Source organism: Anopheles arabiensis, chromosome 3, assembly GCF_016920715.1.
Source record: "Anopheles arabiensis isolate DONGOLA chromosome 3, AaraD3, whole genome shotgun sequence".
Lineage (NCBI taxonomy): Eukaryota > Metazoa > Arthropoda > Insecta > Diptera > Culicidae > Anopheles > Anopheles arabiensis.
This window is the reverse complement of record NC_053518.1, coordinates 66304875-66325132: the sequence shown is the minus strand read 5'-3', so window position 1 is coordinate 66325132 and position 20258 is coordinate 66304875. Positions and strand designations below refer to the sequence as shown.

The window sequence follows — 20258 nt, the reverse complement described above, 5'->3', positions numbered from 1 at the left end:
CAGCTGCGTCTATGAATATAAAGTATTTTGTGGCTAATACTTACCGGTGGTTACTGGAAACCATCAGCATCGGGCGCGTAAAAAACTTTGCTGCCCCTGTGTAGTAACTTTTAAATGACTCGTCAATTTTGTCGAAGAATGTGAAGATAATGAAAACGATTCACTTTCTCACTGGTTTGGCGCGAGTAAAAAAAATTCATATCAAATGCTATTAACTGTTGTTAAGGGAGCTAGATAATTTTCCTTCCCCTGTGTATCCCCTCGCTGTGAATGTTACTTACTTTATGGATGACCCTATTGCACTTTTTAGTTCATGATGGATACGCCTGGTAGTTTTCACCTACATAGAGCGTTAGAATTTAGAACTTTTAATTTACACGCTCAAGTGGCATTTATAACATTGTTTCTCTGTGTGCTGATAAGGCTAGATCAAATTATATTTTTAAGTGGTTGAAAAGGTACTGTTAAATAAAGCTATAATCTATCCAGCTGATTATTAATATTTTCTGTAACCCTGAAATAAGCGCCTGAAGGTATGCAATATAATTGCACGTGAGATGTCAAAACATTATTTTATACGTTTGATTTAAAAGTAATTGAATTAGTGATGCAAATGAGTTCAGTTTAAGCAGATTACAAATAATTGCGATCATGCACACAATTGGTTATGAAATAATTGTTCAAAATTCCAATCCAAATATTGCCCATCAATTTGCTCACCGTAATTCGCATCGAGTGCATTTCAATTGCATACCTTTCCGGCGCATTCTGTGTTCGAAAGTCCAATCAAAATAACAATCAAAGGCAAATGATTTCCTTTGCACTGTTCAACATCAAAAGCATACAGTGGTTGCGCTACAACGACACCACACGAATCGTACATGGAAGATGAAACGAAACTGCGTTTGTAATTCCGGTCGCACAGATTGCGGCATGATTATCGCTCTGCCAATAAAGCTCCACAAAGCTCTGTCTGACCTAGCCAAATCACGCACTCGGCTCGGCGAATACGTGCGCTGCAATAACGACCCTAATAATGAGCCTCACGCAAAGTACATTAAGTTTCGATTATCTGCTTTCCCGTCCCTGCACAGATATCGCTTTATCAACATCATTTGGTTCGTGTGCGATTGGCTTGCGATGAGCAACAGCTGCTACAATCCGTTTATCTACGGCATTTATAACGTAAGTATACAGCCCAAATCCACCCCAAGGGGCAAATGCAAATGAAATTGAATTCGCATATCTCTTTCGTTCTGCTTTGGTTTTTTCTTTACTCTTTTTACCACCTCTCCCAACGCTCTCTTGCGCGTGGCGCTCTTGCAGGAAAAGTTTAAGCGCGAGTTCCGTAAACGCTACCCGTTCAAGCGCGACCAAACGTACAACCACAACCACGAGTCGGACAAAACGTCATCGATTTTTACGCGCGTCAGCTCGGTCCGGTCGACGTACGCCACCTCCTCGATACGTAACAAGCTGAGCACGAACCGGTACTCGGGATCGAAGCAGCTGCCGGCACAGTTCAAATTTCCACCCGCTGGGCATCACTTTCCGCACCACCCCGTGGGTGGTGGCCATCTGCACGAGCTGTCCTTCGGCGGGCCAAGGAAAGGTGCCGGCGAGGGTTTGAGCGCCACTAGCGGTTCCGTTACGACCAACTTCGGACAAAACCGGCCCCCCAGCTGGGAGAAACGGATGGAAGAACCACGGCAGAACGAGCACGATAAGCTGATTGTATCTTCCGCTGCCAGCCTAGATCAGCAGCTAGCGTCACGTCAGCTCACCGAAGACAGTGTCGGTCCGTCCGAAGGCTTCGGAAGCCGAATAGGAGCGGCCAGACGGAACGGGTCCGCGCGAGAATCCACCAGCACCGTCCGGATGGCGCTGAACCATCCCCACCCGGACAGTGGTGGCGAGAGTGGTGGGGACGGTGAGCCTAATCGAGCACATTCGAATGGTACAGCTGACGCCAAGGGTGGTCATTTGTACTGTAATGATTTGGAGCAGCTCGGCCCGTACTTTGACTGAGCGGACTGAGCCAATTGGAGAGAAAGAGAGAAAGAGGGAGAGAAAAGTTACATTGTAAAATCGATCGTTTTATTGATACTTTAAGTACAAAACGAGCAATGTGTATTAACTGTGAGCTGTTTGCATTTAAACGAGTTTAAATAAAGCTAAGATTCCACACAACTTTTGCTATTTTGCCCTTATTTTTCATTTCTTAAAGCATTCTTTAATAGTGATGACTTGAAGGTAAAAATCGACGAATAATACGACCTTCAAACGATACGCAATCAAAAAGCTTTTCACGTCCTTCGGTGTGGTATGACGGTGAAGGTAAGTAAAAAAGGCACGCCAATAAAACCCAAGTTCCCTTACGAGTGTCATGATTCAGCGCGTAAACTAATCGTACAATTATTTGCTTTGTTCCGGCCATTACCTGCTGCTGTTGGGGCGGGAAAAGTTTTAATTGGAAACACCAACCGTTTGGCAATGGCCAGCTGCGCACAGCCTGCGCCAGCATGAGTTGGCTGAAATCTTCTAAAGAATAACTTTTTAGGCAAAAGAAAAAATCAGAAATGGTGAAACCTTGCAAGATTGCATGCGTAATTAAATAGCTTTTTTTTACATCATTTTTTGTCTATTATACACGGAAAATGAATATTTCATAGGTACTACCCCTGAAGATATGCAATATGATGTATTGTTGATGGTTTTTACGGCCGATTGGCTTCATACGTCACGGACAAAAGTCGTACAGTATTAATATCTACTATAATTTTGCTTTGCATGATATTGTTTCATTTCTTCGGTATTCGCTTAAATATAAAAGTGCTTCCCAAGCATTAATTCTCAATCGTTCTTGTTGAACGCCTGAAGCTATGCAAGATAAAGTAAAATCCCACATAGGCTGGCCGTAGTTGGCATACTGACAAACTAGCCATCACTTTAATGGGATTTTCAAAAAAAAAAAAAAAAAAGAATCTTTGATCTTCGCTTCCTCCGCCTGAAGCTCAAGGTGCAGCCAGAATGTCATACCCTCGTTTCGTTCACTTTCATACGATTCATTTTTGCGATTTCACAACAAACCGACTGCGAGCTACACCCATGCCAGACAGGAAAATTACTAACTTCTATTGCTTTAACCAGCGCAGTAGTTATCCCACACCCCACCCGCTCCCGCCAACTAGCAAAACGAAACGAAGCGTATTATTGCATGAAACCTGCTTTTACCGTCTCTTTTTATTTTTATTTATTTTTATTTTTTACTCCGAAAATTTGTGACAATCTGTCAAGGTGGGTTCAAAGCCCGTAAATCATCCTCTCCATGATTCGGCAACTCAATCGGAATGAATTGGCTACCCCATTGCTTCGCACGCCACACCCTATGCTGCCTTTAGCACCATCAATTGTGCACTCCTCGAGCATTTTCCATTTGATTACACACCGGTTCAGACGGCTCTGGCCATGGAAGGTGAACGGAGGCCGGCTATACCGTGTGTCCTTGAGCTGTAAAAAATGTCACAAATCATAACAAATATAAAAAAAAGATCTATTTCTCTTTCTCTCTTGCTGTATACTATGCGTATCGATATTTCATCAATTTCAATGCTCGTACTGCACGCATTTTGAACCATAAACTTGTTTATTATTCGCAAGTGGAGTCACAAATAAATGAGAGGGATGGTGACACTTCCAATCGAGGATTGATTGGCCGTTCGATGAACCGTGAGCGCATCGCATGAATCATGGATCATGGTTTAAGAGTTTGTTTATTGGAGTAAATGTCATTTTGATTTGGTTTGAAAATAGGATATAGTTGAACATATTGTTGTGATTTTTTGATTGTTGTAAAACTGACCAGCTTATCAACGTAAGATATGATTGAAATTTTTAATTTTTAACATCTATAAAATTTACCAGAAATATCACAACATATTAAAAAACTTTCATTAGAAAAGCTAATGTTAGAGCTAATAATAAACAAAAACAAATAGCAACATTAAAACAGTCCCCTTCACATTTAAAATTCCTTTAGACAGACACATTTAGATTACAATACTATAAAAAAAGATTGATAGACTAATGAACAAAATCGATGTAAAACAAAGATAAAAACTAATAAATATTAAACATTTTTTATTAAACAAACTTGAAATAAACAAAACATTTAAAAAAGAGATAAACAAAATAATAAAAATAATACAGAGACTGAAGAAAGCAATGAGAAAACTCCCTTTGCCTTGAACCAGCAAACAAGAATAAAGAATAAAATAATATACTTTACTCTTTTCACAAACCATTTCTAGGAAACAAAAACAATTTTCTGCACCATTTTCTTCATCTATTCATTCCTTTTTTATTTCTAGCAACCGTCCATATCTATTCACTCGATGAACAATTTCTGTCCACAGCTTGTACATGTATGTACTCCCTCGACACCGTACAGCATCATCTTCGTCCACACGACGTCCCGAGGTCACGTGTGTCCTGCCAGCCTGCCTGCCCGACTGGTTGCCCGACTGGTTGCGTCGTTATGCGATCAAAATCGAAAATAAATTGCGCCGCACGTACAGCCGGTGGCCCAACTTTAAGCAGATCAAAACCCACATCAGCCGGTGCAACAGTCGGCACAGAAACTGTATCCTTGTAGTGTGTGAACCACTTCCAAAATAAAAAAAAAGATAAAAAAGGAAAATAAAGATATTTACTACGCGTGCCAAACGAGATCAAATCCACCTCCCCCCATGTACCTCCGATTCCAGGCCAGCGGTTGGGCAGGGTTGGTGCGGTCCCGGGCAGCCGGCAGCTCGCCCAAGTAGTAGCGCCGTATGCCGGGTATGTAGGCCTGGAAGTACTCGTCCCAGTCGACGGTGGACAGATCGAACTCGAACAGGGACGCTTCGGTGGGCGTCAGCAGCGTCCGCAAGCGGACCACGTTTTCGTTTGCTATTTGCCACTCCCGCAGCCCGAAGTAGGCCATCGTTTCGAGGAATCGGTTCGTCTTGGCTGCCATTCGCCGGTAGCTGTGGAATGGTGAAACTGTCAGCGTTCGATTCGATATTCGATTTTGCTTTCTTCTGCTTCTTTTTCTTTCTTTGTGCAAACAAATCGCACCAAAGCATATCTTACAGGGGCCGTTTACCGCGCAGCTGACGGACAAAATCCAGCAGCCAGGCCGGTACGGTATGGCAGCAGAGGGAAAGCACCCGGAACAGGGCCCTGTTCGGGACGATTGTGTACGAATGAGGCCTGCAAAAAAAGAGAAGTATATGAGTAGTGTGTGGGAAACGTGGCAAGTGGTGCGTCTTTACAAGCGATCAAGCTTCTCCATCAGCATGGCGAAAGTGGGCGATTTCGCTGAAAAAGTGGTTGGCAAACCCGTCCCGCGCGCGCTATTTTCCTTTTGCAACGTCGATGGCTGGGCAAATACGTCAACCGTCCCACCGTGGGGCGCTCAGAGGGAGGACCAAACAAAGCGGATTGTCAGACGTCTTGTTTGCCGCTTCAACGCTCAGATAATTTCGGTAACGCGATTAACGCTTCCGGTGGCCGTGGAGTTTGGGTTTCGCTTGAAAATAAACACAAACTGTTGCACAGGATCCATCGTACCCTGTCTTGTGTCTGCCGAACTTTACGCTACCATTCATTGGTTTATTGGCGCTTAGCCGATTAAATTCCATCGAAGGGTAATTAATTTTGGACTTCTCTCCGTACGCCCCGTGACCCTGTTGCTGCTTCGTTGTTGCAGCTATTAATAATTAATTTGAACGCAATAAAAACAGCTTTAAATATTCAGCTTATCAGCGGTCTTAGTTTAGATCCAATTTTGGTTCTTATCTTGACGCGGCATACGATGTAATACGGGAGATTCCATTTCGCATGTTCTGTCCTTCAGAAACGTCTAAAAGCTACTTAATATTAGTTTTAGGTTTACCGACAGGCGCTGAAGCAAACGTGTTTGTGATTTTATCCACAACAAGCACGTCCCAACCAAGTTGCTATGCCTTAGACACCCTTTTCAATCTCGACTATCCGACCGTACCGAGGATTACTGAGAAAGATGAACCATATCCATAGGAGTTCCCAGAACCTGTGGTCTCTGGACTAGAACAAATTGAGCTTCGGCGAATGACCAGGCAAAGGTTAACCACGACTGAGCGAAGCAAGACTTCCTAGAAAGCAGGATACAACTTTGCACATTTTAGCATTGATGTCCATTTTCCAGTTTCTGCGAAAGCTGTCACAAAGTTTAAACCATGCATGGGAAGTTCGGGTGTGTCAACCCAGCGTCAGCTAGTGTAGATTTTGCAATGGAAACTTCCATAGAAGCGTTCACAAGCGTTCACAAGTGAGTCGAGTTTTTTATGAAGGAAATGATTTAAAGGAAATGAAATGAAAATAAACATATTGTTGAGCTATTTTTAACACCCCGGAAAAGAAGGAGTGTGTGAGGTGTTGCGTTAAAAGGAGTAAAAAAACCCTATGAATTCTCTGAAATGGATATTAAATGATTTTCTTTTACATGGATTATCCACGAAACTACAGTGAACCCTCTCTTATTTGAGAGGCGATGGGACTGTCGAATAAGAGGGGTTTTCAAACTACAGAGGTGGAAAGTGAATGAAAGGTCCATGCAAATAAGAAAGAGACAGAAAATTTAGTATGCAGTCTTAACTGTTGCTATAGGAAACTGCGAACACGATTGCCAATTTGAGCATACATCGTTCAATAACCATGGCAACACCATACACAAATAAGAGGGACACAGATTTCAGAGGTTTTCCAAATTAGAGGAACAAAAATGTACTGCAACCCTACCTGTCCACTCATGAGCGACGAATGTTTCTCGTCGATCGAGTTCGCCAGTACGGCTGATTGGCTTATCTGTTTTGACACTTGTTGCTAGTGGAAGGGAAAAGGTTCGCGAAGAAATATATGCCGTGTCTGAGCGTACCTATTCAATTTTAATCGGCCAAACCTCTGCATTACTCACTTTACTAAAGCAAACTTTAAAATACAAAAATTTCCAATAATTTTCAAAAATTCATATTCCGGACAGCCTCCAAATTCCTTTTGTAATCTTCAAACTTACACACACACTACGCTTTTTTAGTTTTTAACTTGTTTCAAGGTCTAGACACTTGATTCTGGATGTCAGTGTCTTCCTAGGCCTACGACAGACCTAGACCTCTTCCTAGACAGAACGACAGTCTTAAATACATTAAGGGTTTGGATTTTGTTTTTTCTCTAGTAACCGTAGATGCATAGAACCGAAGAACTGCTACGCGAATTGACGGTCTTTCCCGTACGGCCATCAATGCACTTGTCACATACATCTTCAAATATCGTTGTATTCTTGTTATGATAACAGACTAAAAAAATGTTTTTAAGCAACCAGTCACAATTTACTTCGGCTGGTCGGAATTGAAAACAAGATCTTGCTTCGTTTTCTGGACAGAATTTAATATGTATTTTAAGGAATTTCAGAGCACAATATGATAAAACGCTGTTGTTTTCGCGTTGATAACTTTTTTCACAATAGATCCGATGCGTGTTTCAATGCACGTGGACGCAATTAAAAGGAATTATCGAAGAAATAACACTGACGTGGGTTTGAAGCAAAACTGCTAGAATGCCTCTGGTGGTGAACTGACCGACAGAAAATATTTACAGTGAACCCTCTCTTATTTGACACCTCTCCGATTTGAAAAACCTCTCTTATTTGAACATTTTCCACAGTCCCTTCATTTCCAGAACATTTTTGTCCCTCTAATTTGGAAAACCTCTGAAATCTGTATCCCTCCTATTTGTGTATGGTGTTGCCATGGTTATTGAACGATGTATGCTCAAATTGGCAATCGTGTTCGCAGTTTCCTATAGCAACAGTTAAGACTGCATACTAAATTTTCTGTCTCTTTCTTATTTGCATGGACCTTTCATTCACTTTCCACCTCTGTAGTTTGAAAACCCCTCTTATTCGACAGTCCCATCGCCTCTCAAATAAGAAAGAGTTGACTGTATTTACTGCGGCGTCAAGACCTACTAGGGGTCAAACATTCTAGCACATCATGGAAAACATCTAAAATTAAAAAGCAGCATGTCCACGGACTGAGTAAGAAGAACTTAAATAAAAATATGCCGAATGTCCGGAATTTGAAACTGCCCGTAATTTGAATCATAACTTTATAAGCTAGATTCAAAGATAGGGATTTTGCAGCTGTAATGTACCTCGATGGCTTGATTACGTTATAAACAGTAAACATATGGATGAGTAAGGATAGACAACAATTAAAAGACTTGGACAATTCCTTACCGCGCGGCTACACGAGGTGAAATATACAGCAAAATGAACTATTTGACAGATGAAATGTCTGTCATATAACGCATCACAGCAACCAGCTAATGTGAAATGTAAACAAATAACGTGTGCAAAATTGCAACTAAATCCATTAAATGACTTCAATCAGTCAATAATTCATCATTTCTTCCAATTAGGGAATGCTCTGCTTGAGAAGATGTTCTTTTTAAGTAAATTTCAAAAGTGGTTGTTGTATCTTTACCCCCAACCCTATAGCTGTGCCTGTCAGATATTTCACCTGTCAAGTAGTTCATTTTGCTGTTTATTTCACCTCGTGTAGCCGCGCGGTTAGACCACTTATCGATAAACTTTGTTCACGCACTGTTGGGGACACTTTTTAAACGCTCCTGCCAAAAATCAGACTGTTATTTAAAAAAAAAAAACTTCGAGAACCACGCATCTATCTTCGTCAAACAAAAATTTACATTTATGAGGTCTACGGAAAGTCATTCCCCGTGTGTACTTCTTAACAAATATTGGCCAAAGTGGAGCTTCAATTATCTACATTTTTATCGTCCAAAGGGTTCGTTAATAGGCTGACATCGTTAATAGGCTGATTCGTTAATTAGGAAACAACGACACTCTTAAAACGGCAGTGCTTTGGTGAAGAGGATACGTAAACTCTATGTTCGACAAGACTGATCCTTCTAACATACCTTAGTTGAAACTTCTTTCCTGTTGGCCCTAATTTTAGTCTGCTAGTTGATTAATTCTTGACAACAGTCCTTGTTAAGGGTAATAGTGGCATGAAGAGAACTGTTTTGAAATTGTTCAAGCTTTTGACCTATTAAAGTCTGTCAAACCTTTAAACCAGCACCATTTGTTGCAGGTTATAAATTATATTCTATCATATAAGAAATGGGTTTGCAAACTTTGTCCAGCGAGCTAGATTCGGCCATCGAGAGCCTGTTATGCGGCCCGCAATGGCTTCGTAAAGGTAAAAATAAAAAGATAATTATAAAATATATTTTAATTAATATTTTAAAAAACACAGAGCAAAATCCATAACACACGTAAAACCAACTTTCAATCAATCGACCCCCACCAACAACAACACCCCATTAGCAAACCACAATATTGATTTCCCCCTGCCCACCCAACTTACCAGCAGAGTCGCTTGATCCAGCCGTTAAATCCCATCGACACCGTGCCCATGTACCGGCCCCACGTAAGGTTGGGCCGGTCGTACAGATAGTTGTACACCGGCACCGGTTGCACCGTTTCCCAGCCCGATCGACTATCCTGCGCTGGGTCCCGCGCCATCGATCGGTCGGCCACATCAAAGCCCGCCACCAGCAGCGCATTCACGCAGTAGTCCACCGGGACGAGATTTGCCTTTTTGCGCCCATTGCCGTGGATGACGCGCACGTAACCCTTCACCGTCCACAGGCACAGTCCGGCCGGGCCGTTCAGATTGTCCGTCCAGCCCGCGATCGGTTCGCGGTACGTTGAGAGGACTTTTGAATTTTTTAATTAACGGAGAATAAAACGAGTGAGAGACTTCTTTCCAACGGAGTGCCGACAATCTCCAGCCCTACTTACCTATTGGAGGTCGAAAAATGCCAACTGGCAAGTCCGAAAAGTGCTGCTGAATTAGCGACTCGGCACACTTTTTGCTGTACGTGTACGTGTTGGGCAGCGAGCCGAGCAGACAGTGTTGCAGCCCGTCCATCTCGTCGGCTGACAGCAGCTTCGACAGCTTTAATTAAGAAGGAGAGCTTCAAAGAAAAGGGTCATTTTCCGGTGGAATTTTTTCCTCTTACATTTAGTACAGCTTCCGGTCGTAGCAGCGTATCATCGTACACACGCTCGCGGATATGTGTCCGGTCGCAGTTCGAGTACAGGGTGGACACGTGCACGACCGCTTTTAGCCGTTGCATGCGGCGCGCCAGCTGCAACACTCGACGCGTACCGCCGACATTCGTGTCGACGGCATTCTTAATGCTTTCGTTAAACTTCACCGACGCTAGCACATTGAAGATGATGTCCGTCTGTTGGAGTAGGCGGGTTTCGGTCGTTTCATCCATTCCTAGCCCGAGCCCATCGCCCGCTTCGAGCGAAATTTCGACCGGTTCGACACGTTCGAGCAGCTGCTCGACGGTGGCGTCCTGCCGCAGCCTATCGAACAGCTACACCCACGGACAAGACAAAAGCTGATTAGATTAATACCGGGCTTTGTTGTTCGCCCACATCATCGCCTCGCCGACTTACCGCATCCTTGAGCAGTTCCTGCAATCGTTCGGCCGGCTTGCGACCATCCTTAATCCGCACCGCTAGAAACACTTTCCGCACACCGAGGCAGCGCAGTATCTTCTCGAGCAGCACCTTGCCGAGAAACCCTGTCCCGCCCGTCAGCAGGATAGTGGAATTGCGATAAAAACTCAACACACGGTTCAGCTCGGGGGCGTTCCGGACGGCGGAATTTCCTTTTGCGGCCATCTTACAACGACCAGCACTGGGCGGCGACTGATGCGGCTGGCGAGGCTCGTAATGAATTGCCCCCTGATTATGCTGTGGTCCTTTGTGTGGATTTGGGACGTATGTGTGCACGTAGTTGTGTGTATGCGTGTAGGACAGGCCTACCCCGTGGCAGGAAGTTTACATGCAAAGCACGGGCCCATGCAATATTGATAATGACGGATGGGAACTTTCCGCAGCTGCTTAGTAAACCCTTCAAACAGACACTCACGCACACAGAGAAAGCGTTTACCGGTTTACGGGCGGGGGGCTTGAATATGTGTTTGAACTGTGCTTGTTGTCTCACTCCAGGATGTCGCTAGGATACGGCGGTGATGGCTACTAGGACCGCATGGAGAGACGCTCTGCCAGATTTACTTCCGATAGTGTTCTACCGAGAAATTCTGCTCCACTCCGGCTTATCGAAACCGTAATCCTCGCGGACGCGAGTACTTTTCAAAAGGTTAATATGGAGCTTAAATTCACCCGTTGTACTGTACGCCAGGCTTAACTAAATGGAGTTGAAAAGGACAGCAAAAAAAGCATTGGATTTACTACTGCTTACACTGCACTTCTTTGCCGACCATTTATGGTTCGTGCATTGGTTTGCACGTGAAAAGTGCACTTTCCGCTGGCATGTGCTCCGATTGGAACGCTAATGGAACGCTGGTCGCACGGTAATCGAATAATAACAACTGATTGTGTTTGCTGATAATGCGGTTTGCTGGTCATTTGGTCATTCCTATTAATTGAATCCCGTCCGGGAGGCTTACAGGTAAAACAAGGGAGTTTAAAATATCACCCTAACGGTGGAAGTAGAACAGGCTGTTTGTTTAACAAACGAGCAGCACAATTAAATCTCGACCCTGATGATATAAACACCAACTGTATGTTGTCTTTACACTGCAGTACACTTTTTAGTGTTAATGGAAGTTGATGGAAGTTTTCTTTTCAGTTTGTTTTGGATTTGGAAGAGAAATCACTTAATGAACAAGTTTTTTGCAGCAAGAGTAGCAGTCTCTGCTTACGTCTCAAATGTTCTTACAGGAGTAAAAAGTTAGTGCTTTGCGATTGATGCTACATTTCGGGGAGGATTTACCAAAGAAGACTCGCAAGTTCGGTAGTTGCAAAGCAAAACTAAATGCTTCAGGGACAGGGTGAGAGACATGGGAAATTTGAGTTGCGAATGAACAGTTTTAGCTTCTGGTAGTGTTAGTTGTTACAATCTTGACTGTATTGAGAGGAAAGTTCTACGCCGCATACGGTAACTGCGGGTATTCGTTGTTAGTTGGAATGATGCCAAAGACAATGGCAATAACGAAATAAACTCGTTTAAATCAAATTTACCTGCTACGGGAGCTAACGGTATTAGAAGTACTAATAAGTGTGTAGCGTCTAAATTTCAAATGTCGCCATTTGTTAACAAAAAACATTTATGATCAGTCATCTTTAAACATTCATTTCCCAACAGTAATTACAATTAAAACAACATTGTTCCAACAACCTGTCAGCACCAAAAATAGTAACTTCTGCAACATGTGCCGACCTGTGCCGCAAGCCAATACAATGGCGCTGAAACAATTTATCGAAAGTAATTTTCCTGGTGGTAAATGTGCTAATTTTAATTGAGAGGATGAGCAACGTTCCTGAGCACAACTTGAGCTTGGCCACTGGAGAGGCAATGATTACTGCAGATCCTGCACAAACGCATCAGGAGCTCACTAAGACGCTTGGAGTATCCCAGCAAGTTATTTCTCATTGATAAATTATAATGGGAGTGATCCGTATTATGGGAATTTGGGTTACATTCCACCGGCGGTATGCTAACCCAGAAATTATTTGCTTCAATAACTACTACTACTATTCGGTGCAGGTATGATTGATGCATTCATGCAATACAGCTAAAATGCCAGAAAAATAAGGATGAATAATAGAACATATTTTGAACCATGACTAAATAACCAAATAACCGATTAAATTTCATTATTGTTTAATTGTTTAATTGTATATTTCTCGTTCAATGGATAACAGTGATTCGTGTGAATGTTTTCAAGTCTAACATTAGTTGAAAATAAGTAGTTTCAACTTAATCACTCGATTCGAAGGCGGTTTTTAAAGGATTGTACTGAGGTTTCGAAATCAAACACATGACGAACTTCATTAAACACCCGAATCATGGAGGTCTCTAGAGCCATATCGATAGTTCGACTACGGTTCAGGGCAAGTAACGAACGAGAATGCAGTATAATGCTTTGATGCAGATTGGGTCTTTGAAATCTTTTGTTACCCGTAACAACATGCCAAGCAACTGATTACCTCGAGTAATCAGCTCCTCCTTTTGCTGGACAAATGACAGCTTTGAGTTAAGTATGATACCGAGATTCATCATAGACATTGATTATAACCACTTCAAACTCATTGATGCTTCTACTATGAATTGGACCTAGTTTTTCATCCGTACAATCCACTAAATGTCATCTATCAATGCGGATGATTGTTCTTCTGTAGACAAACTTTTGAATAAGGTAAATTATCATGTATTCAACAGATTATGTTATGAGTTGCACTTAAAGAACAAAAGATTTAAACATAAGTCGATGTAAAGAAAATAAACCAATTTTTATTCTCTTCATTTAATTTGTCTTACAAAATTAGGTAGAATTTGGCGCAATTTTACGCTTACTGTTGTGCTTGTTTTTGTGAACATTACAGAATTTGAGGAGCATTTTAAAATGCTTCACACTCCAACACAAGTCCTCGGTTCTGTTTGCACTTCTAAAATACTGGTGGTGCTGTGAGAAAAAATGGAAATCCGAATTAAAAACAAAGAGGCAAGAGCATTAACGAAAGAGTTGATTACTTGAGAAGTTTCTTGACGTCGTGAAGAACAGACACAGGTTTGTAACAAGCAAACGACACACATACACACGTACAGAAAGACAATACAACGCACAGAAAAAACGGTTTCTACCCAGCAACACAAAAGGTTTACAAAGATGTCTTGGCAAAAAACACTATTCACAGAAGCACAACTTTTTTTAAAAGGCTTTTTTACATAGTCAACAAAAAGAGAAACAAACTCAACGAACAATTTAATTCGCCATTCAAATTCGAGTGCAGCGTGTCGCTCCAATGTTCGCCGAACAAAGATGGGACACCCAAAAAGCGAAGCGTCAGTGACAGCGAAAAAGAAGGAAGTGTAACGGTTGAGGAACTTTTGTCTCCATCGCATAGAGAGCTGTTCCGACCGAGAGCGTCCGGTCGATGTGTGTTGCATTCTGCATGTGCAGTCAAGATGCAAACCTGTCGAACCGGCATTCCCGCTGCTGCTGCTGCTGCTGATGCTAGCAGTGCAAAGAAAAAACAGACAATGGGACGTGAAATTCACATCGAAAGCAATTTCTTGTACGTCAAATGATATTTTCCACCAAACCGGCAGGTGTGAAAGGGCTTCCAGCAGCTTCTATTACTCTCTGTTTCTCATTTTTTTTAAGGAATGCTAAGCATCTTACATAATTTTCTCTATGAAAATCGTTCGATGGGAATGATAAATTGACAAAGTGGATGGCGCGAAATTAGCCGGCAAACGAGGTGACAACAGTGACACAGTGAATGGAAAGTGGCAATGCTTTTAACGCTTTTTTGTTTTCGTTTTTTGTTACGCGAAATTAGATCTTTGATCGACATCTTTATTTACTCGAGCAAGTACCATGAAGTGGCCCCCGTTTACCCACGCGCCTGGGATTTGCTGGTGGGCGTGAGATACCGTTTCTGTTGCTCCTGATGGCTGAGATGAAGGGAATATAAATATAGCTTTTAGCACGTCACATCGGAACCGCTGGACGGATATTATTATCTACGCACAACAGGACATTCGAATGTGGACTGGACCGACAAATTGTAGCACTGTGGAGATTCGTTTTTGGTGTTTGCCATTTTGTTTTCAAACAGCGAGCACAGCATTTGTACAAGGCCCACACACACACACACACACACACACAGACGGACAGACATTGATTTAACGGACAGACAACACAGCACAACACGTCACAAAAACGTCACAAACGTAGAGTGGCCTGCAGTGAGTGCGTCAAAGTCACCCGGTCGGTCCTTAGTTGTAGCCACGGAAACCGCTAACAAGGGTGGAGCCTACGTAGCCGGACGGTGAGGTACCGCTGTAGTAGCCATAGCCCAGGTTGCGGTTGCCGTAGTAGTTGTCGTTGTTGTAGCCGTAGTACGACTGCAGCCCACCGTTACCTCCGAAGCCGCCGTAGCCGCCATAACCGCCGTAGCTGCCGCCACCGTACGCAGGCGATCCGACGCCCAGCGTGTTCGTACCCGGGTAGTAGCCCGATCCGCCATAGCCGCCTCCCTTTTGCACGTGAAGCATGTGAAGCAGAGCGTCAAAGAGAGGAAGAGAACATTTGTTAAAAGGAACCATCCATTCCACAGCTCAGCACGGTGGTTAGTGGTTCGAAAAAGTGGTTACATACCGGATAGTAGCCTCCCTGCGGCAGAAAACCGCCCTGTGGGTAGTAGCCACCCTGCGGGTAGTACCCACCGGACGGGTAATAGCCCCGATTACCCGAGTAGTAGGTGCGGCTTCCCAGCAGCCCGCCTAGATCGAACACTGCCGCCAGAAAACGGAAGATAAAGATGAACGTCAAAAGCGATGCAGCAGTTTCATCTCCTGCTATTGAAACTTACATCTTTCACTCGAGCCACCGCCGTAGTAGCTGCGCTGTGTCCTTGTCGATGCGGCCGTACTCAACACCTCCCCGGTGGCCGATTGTTTGTCGACAGCTTCACTTACCTCAACCGGCGCATCGGTGGACGACAACGGTGTGTTCGTCGCTTCCCGGCGACTCCGCCCCAGCAACCGCTGACAGTGGACCGCTTGCGACAGTATCGAGGTCACCAGCAGCATCTGCAATGAATGGAGGGCATCACCACCCCGCCGAATCCAAGGGTGAGAAGCTTGTGGTAAGTGTTGGGTAGTCTCTGATGAAAATGGACGATTACTACGCGACCGCGCGCCTCTATTTACATCGCTTTGCACTTATTGTGTGCGTTATATTGTGAGTGCGTATGATTGAAAATGGGATTACTATGAAACCCTCAAGCGTCGTTCAAATTGGAGCAACGACGCTGTACACTGAACAAATCAGCTTGTTGAGATTTACGTGCCTTTTTATCGCAGAAGAATGCAATCCATTTCACATTACAATAACTGCTTGTAACATTCCATTACAAATGTTTTAATATGTAGCAAAGAGAGGGTATGCGCATCGTTTGTGGAGCAATGTGTAAACGAGCGTAAGCTTTTTAATGGCTTGGTACAACATATTTTCACATTTAAATGTTTTTCTTATTGGTTAAATACTTAAGATTTCGAAAACAAATTCCATTATTACTGCGAAGCGTTACAAAAAGAAGTATAAGAAATCCTTCATTTAACCGTATTCCTTTATTGATAGTAGTGGTGTAAACTTAAGCTGAATTCACTAAAATTGTAATGCAGCTGATTATACTTAGTTAAATATTAACAAGTACCACGTACCTTACGGTGCGTACCAAAACATTATGGAAAAACTTTTTTCGTTTCTTATTCCGCTTAAAAATAAGCTAAACTACTTACAAAATTTTAAAAAACAAATAGCTAAACACAAATGAAAACATATTTAATAATAAAAATTTCAAAGTAAAATTGCCAAGCTCGTCAAACAACCATTACGGGTAATTTGACAATTGTTGCACACTACCCAACTATTACACTCTGCGTATAAATTGTTGTTTTTCCATACATTTAAAATCTAAACCTAAGAAGAATAAGAAATGTTTGTGCAAGAATTGTGCTAAGAATTGTGCATCACAAAATCAGATTTGTTTCGCCCTGTGAACTAAATATTTTGTTATTTAGTATCTTATATGTATGATGTTTGATTTTATGTATTATTATGCATATATTATGTATATTTTGATTGAAATCAAACAAATAAAGTTAATTACCACGATTAGGTAGCAATAATTTAGACTTTTGTAACAAACACTGATTTTAGTCCACTTAATAATAATTGGAACAAAGAGAGTGCGTCGATCCTATTTAATTGCACAGCTCAAAGCCTCGCTTTTTCATCTTGCTTTGCGTTTTGCGTTTTGTTTACCATTGGCGTAAGGCAGCAGGTGCAAGTTTGCTAGTTGTTTTGCAGAATTCCGACTTGAACCAAGGATAAACGAGTAATCTAATAGCGTTTCGTACTGTTCTAAACACTGTTCGATAGAAAAACATCCATTTCAGGGCTCTTTTTTGTCTATTGCAGTGTATTGGAAAGTGTGAAACAATAGAATTTTTAGTTTTGTATGTGTGCAACAATTGGATTTTTGGACAGGTTTAAAAAAAACAGTATTTCTTGCCATTATTAATCTCTTTTCTGCCTAAATAAAATATACATACTATGTTTTTAACAATAATCATGCATACTAGACACACATAACATATTTTTTTTTTTGGTTTTATCCATCTCAAACGTATGATATACGTTGGTTGTTCCCTTGAGTGTGCGACAATTGGCAAATGACCCTACACAACTTAGTTCGAGGAAGGTAATTTGAGCCATGAAAATGTTCACTTCTGAAAAAACTATTTTTTTCGCAAAACAAAACGGCTAAAAATCGTTCCCTATTAAAAGATACTTTTTCAAATTGAACTTAACATAAATATGTATTTTCAATGTTTTCTATGATTGTTTTTCGTTTTACCTGTTTATGAGGGAGGTTTTTATTTTGGCGACAATATCAATTATACTTTTGTTTATACATATTTGAAAGAGCTTCATTTCAATAGTTCGAAAATGTAATCTAATTCTATGTAATAATTATAACAACGACATAATGTTGGAACTTTTAACGTTTTAAACTATTAATCAACACTTTCTCGATAAATCATTATCCATATAAACTATGGTAAGAAAATTCCTACTTTGTCGTTCACATATTTGCTTTCGCAAGAGTTTTTTTGCTGATCATTGCTTTACGATTTTTACTACATTAATCAATCGCAGCCCGTGTCACGCTTCATGTCACCAGAATGCAGAGGAAATCGTTTTTCCAGTACCATTTCCTTTGCAAACTGCTCTGTCAGGTTACTCGGGCAGCGTTAGAAACGATGCAGCTATACTCAAACCTTTGAACTTTTCATCTTTTTTTACTCGAAGCTACTGGAAGATCTTCCTTTTGTGCATACACTTGAACTAAAAATCTATCTACACTGGCGCACTGAGACACACCCACCGAAAAAAGTCACTTTAAAGACACTCACCTTGAACAGTGTAGTTGCGGCCAACATTTTGCAAAACTTTAGACACGACCTTTCTTTTCAGAGATGCAAAAATTCACGCTGGATAAACTTTCCACTGCCGGGGGAGTTGATTAATTGCGAGAAAAAGCTAGACGACCCGGAAAAATACACTTTTGACACACTAAACTGCAGCTTTCGCGTTGGCCGGTCAAGTTGAGTTTGACTATTTTCGGAGGAGGAGGTGAACTTGATCTTTGCCGCGGAATTGCCGTTGCTTCAGATGAACTTTTGGGAAATGTAAATGAGAGAGGAAAAAGAGAGGTGAAAAAACCGAAACAATACAAACGATGCTATCCTACAGCTTGTTATTGCCGCTTATAAAGCAACGCGCGATAGAACCGAGGGGCGATCCTCCTTTCACTATCTTTCACTTGGGTGGTGGTGCACTCTTCCGCCCGCTGTTTTATGAATGTCTTGAATTATTTTTCCATCACCGTTTCTCCTGCTCATCCGCTGGCTACACACCAGCAAATGGAAATGGTCACGTTCCGTACTGTTTGGCACACGGGAAAAAACACGCTACGCTATGATTTACATAGCGTCACGCCGATTTTTCTAGCACCAAAACCAGAGTTCCACACCAAACGCACCAAACGCACTATTGCGAAAGAAATTCACGTTTTTCACGCCCGCATCGTACGGCACTGCACTTTACAGCACACACCTTGCTGTTTTTCAATTTTTTATTCTTTTTTTAGGGGAGGGTGGAAACTTACTGATTGGCCCTGCACAGCCTGCACTTTTCGAAGCGCTTTGAAGCTGCTGTTGCCCGTTGAAACGTTTGGCTGGAAGTAATGGTTTTTCCCAGTGCCGGCATGATTTTATAGTGAGTGAGTCGCGTTGGTTTTTTTTTCTTTCGTTTGGTTTGATGCGTCACCTGCGTACCCGCGGCCAATGATCGTCGCAGCAAGCAGCGCACCCAAAGAAGTTTGCAGCAATGCTGTGCTTTGCAGAGGGGGATGGTACACAATGGTGCTCAATGTGTCCGCCCTACAGACGAAGGGGCAGGTCAGTGAGCATGTTTGAGGGGGTCGATTGCGTTCGAGCATAGTGCGCGGGTGTGTACGAAGATTAGACCCATCAGTGAAGGTTTTTTTTGTCTTTCTGTGGGAAATTTGGCTCCAGTTCCGGTGCGTTAGGGTTCGTACAGTAAGTTTTTGAGGTTTGTACGATCGCCACGGATCGTACTGGATTGCGTACAGAGAGACGCACTGTTTTCTTTCCGCGTGTCTTCGGTGTCCGATGCGATAAGCACGGCCACCCCATCATCGAGCATATCAGGTTTTGGGTGAGGTTAAGGAGTGGCGTGCGTTCGGTTGAACTTGAAGAACGCATTTGTAGTACCATTCCTTGAGTGGGCAAACGGCCATTCCCGGTCCCCGTATGTGAAGCGATGCAAATGATCCATGCCAACTTTCAGCACCACTACAAACTTCCTTATGTGTGTACGTGAGTCTGTGAGTTTCTGAAGGGGGTATCAGCAGTTGGACACAATTTGGACACAAGCAGGCAATCCTTTATTTGTCAACCGTAACAACGACAGCTTCCAGTGACGTGCAGTGTTAAGGTCACTGGAATGGAAAGACACCATGGTCGCACATTATTAGGGTGGATGATTAACACTACTTACCTGAAACACCTCCACACATCCAAATTGAAGGTGAACTGTTACACTATTTAAATAACGGACTATATTTGCGAACTTGTCTACAAAACCGTGCACATAATATAAATTGGGTAACAGTAGAGGATGTTCTACCTCAGAATAAATCTATAAGCGATATCTTAAGTATGCAAACCATTTCCGACCGTACTCAGCGCTAAACCATTTGCCTGACATTGATATTTGGATGTCCCTCTAGTTGCAGTTCTAAATATTAAATACAATGAGTTATTAAAATTTTATAATATAGGAAATATCTTTTTATGTTGAATACTTTACTGTACTGCTATGAATAATTTATTGATAATGTTATGAAAATCTTTTGCTGTTCTACCGCTCGATATAAATTTAAAGTTAATATTTACGAAAAGTTTTCACAAAGACTGGAACGAACATCGCACAAGGATCTTAAAAAAATT

General features: G+C 42.2%; 3 protein-coding genes across 6 annotated transcripts in view; 1 reads left to right on the top strand and 2 right to left on the bottom strand.

Moving 5' to 3' along the window:
- The window catches only part of LOC120902326 (RYamide receptor-like), a 36817-nt gene extending 34627 nt beyond the window's left edge, over positions 1–2190 (top strand). The window contains exons 7-8 of the mRNA XM_040311002.1: positions 1095–1185; positions 1327–2190. Of these exons, the coding sequence (XP_040166936.1) occupies positions 1095–1185; positions 1327–2028 (793 nt within the window). The 3' untranslated portion in view covers positions 2029–2190. The remainder of the gene's footprint in view (positions 1–1094; positions 1186–1326) is intronic.
- Positions 2191–4351: 2161 nt separating this feature from the next.
- On the bottom strand, positions 4352–12516 carry LOC120904380 (fatty acyl-CoA reductase wat-like). 2 transcript variants are annotated; one of them, XM_040314305.1, is made up of 7 exons: positions 10574–12516; positions 10126–10491; positions 9905–10061; positions 9468–9819; positions 5134–5253; positions 4755–5027; positions 4352–4665 (listed from the first exon to the last, which is right to left on the bottom strand). In XM_040314305.1, exons 1-7 carry the CDS (start codon positions 10799–10801, stop codon positions 4536–4538), a joined length of 1626 nt encoding a protein of 541 aa, XP_040170239.1. In that variant the 5' UTR covers positions 10802–12516; the 3' UTR covers positions 4352–4535. The 2 variants fall into 2 exon arrangements, with proteins under 2 accessions (XP_040170239.1, XP_040170240.1); XM_040314306.1 differs by having other exon boundaries at positions 4352–4647; positions 10574–12514.
- An 897-nt stretch (positions 12517–13413) lies between these two features.
- On the bottom strand, positions 13414–18968 carry LOC120903600 (prisilkin-39-like). Of its 3 annotated transcripts, XM_040313124.1 has the most exons (6): positions 18893–18968; positions 18138–18401; positions 15527–15746; positions 15313–15449; positions 15077–15191; positions 13414–13611 (listed from the first exon to the last, which is right to left on the bottom strand). In XM_040313124.1, the coding sequence occupies exons 2-6, from the start codon at positions 18162–18164 to the stop codon at positions 13595–13597; spliced, it is 516 nt and encodes a 171-aa protein (XP_040169058.1). In that variant the 5' UTR covers positions 18165–18401; positions 18893–18968; the 3' UTR covers positions 13414–13594. The 3 variants fall into 3 exon arrangements, with proteins under 3 accessions (XP_040169058.1, XP_040169056.1, XP_040169057.1); XM_040313122.1 differs by lacking the exon at positions 13414–13611 and having other exon boundaries at positions 14488–15191; XM_040313123.1 differs by lacking the exons at positions 13414–13611; positions 18893–18968 and adding an exon at positions 18476–18862 and having other exon boundaries at positions 14488–15191.
- Between the last annotated feature and the right edge of the window lie 1290 nt (positions 18969–20258).

Coding starts and splice junctions, on each gene's coding strand:
- LOC120904380 (XM_040314305.1), bottom strand. CDS start 10,801: ATGGCCGCAAAAGGAAATTCCGCCGTCCGGAACGCCCCCGAGCTGAAC. Junction 10,062..10,125: donor GACCGGAAGCTGTACTAAAT/GTAAGAGGAAAA, acceptor TCTTAATTAAAG/CTGTCGAAGCTGCTGTCAGC. Junction 9,820..9,904: donor CATTTTTCGACCTCCAATAG/GTAAGTAGGGCT, acceptor AAAATTCAAAAG/TCCTCTCAACGTACCGCGAA.
- LOC120903600 (XM_040313122.1), bottom strand. CDS start 18,164: ATGTTGGCCGCAACTACACTGTTCAAG. Junction 15,747..18,137: donor CCGCAACTACACTGTTCAAG/GTGAGTGTCTTT, acceptor CATTCATTGCAG/ATGCTGCTGGTGACCTCGAT. Junction 15,450..15,526: donor CGGTGGCTCGAGTGAAAGAT/GTAAGTTTCAAT, acceptor TTCTGGCGGCAG/TGTTCGATCTAGGCGGGCTG.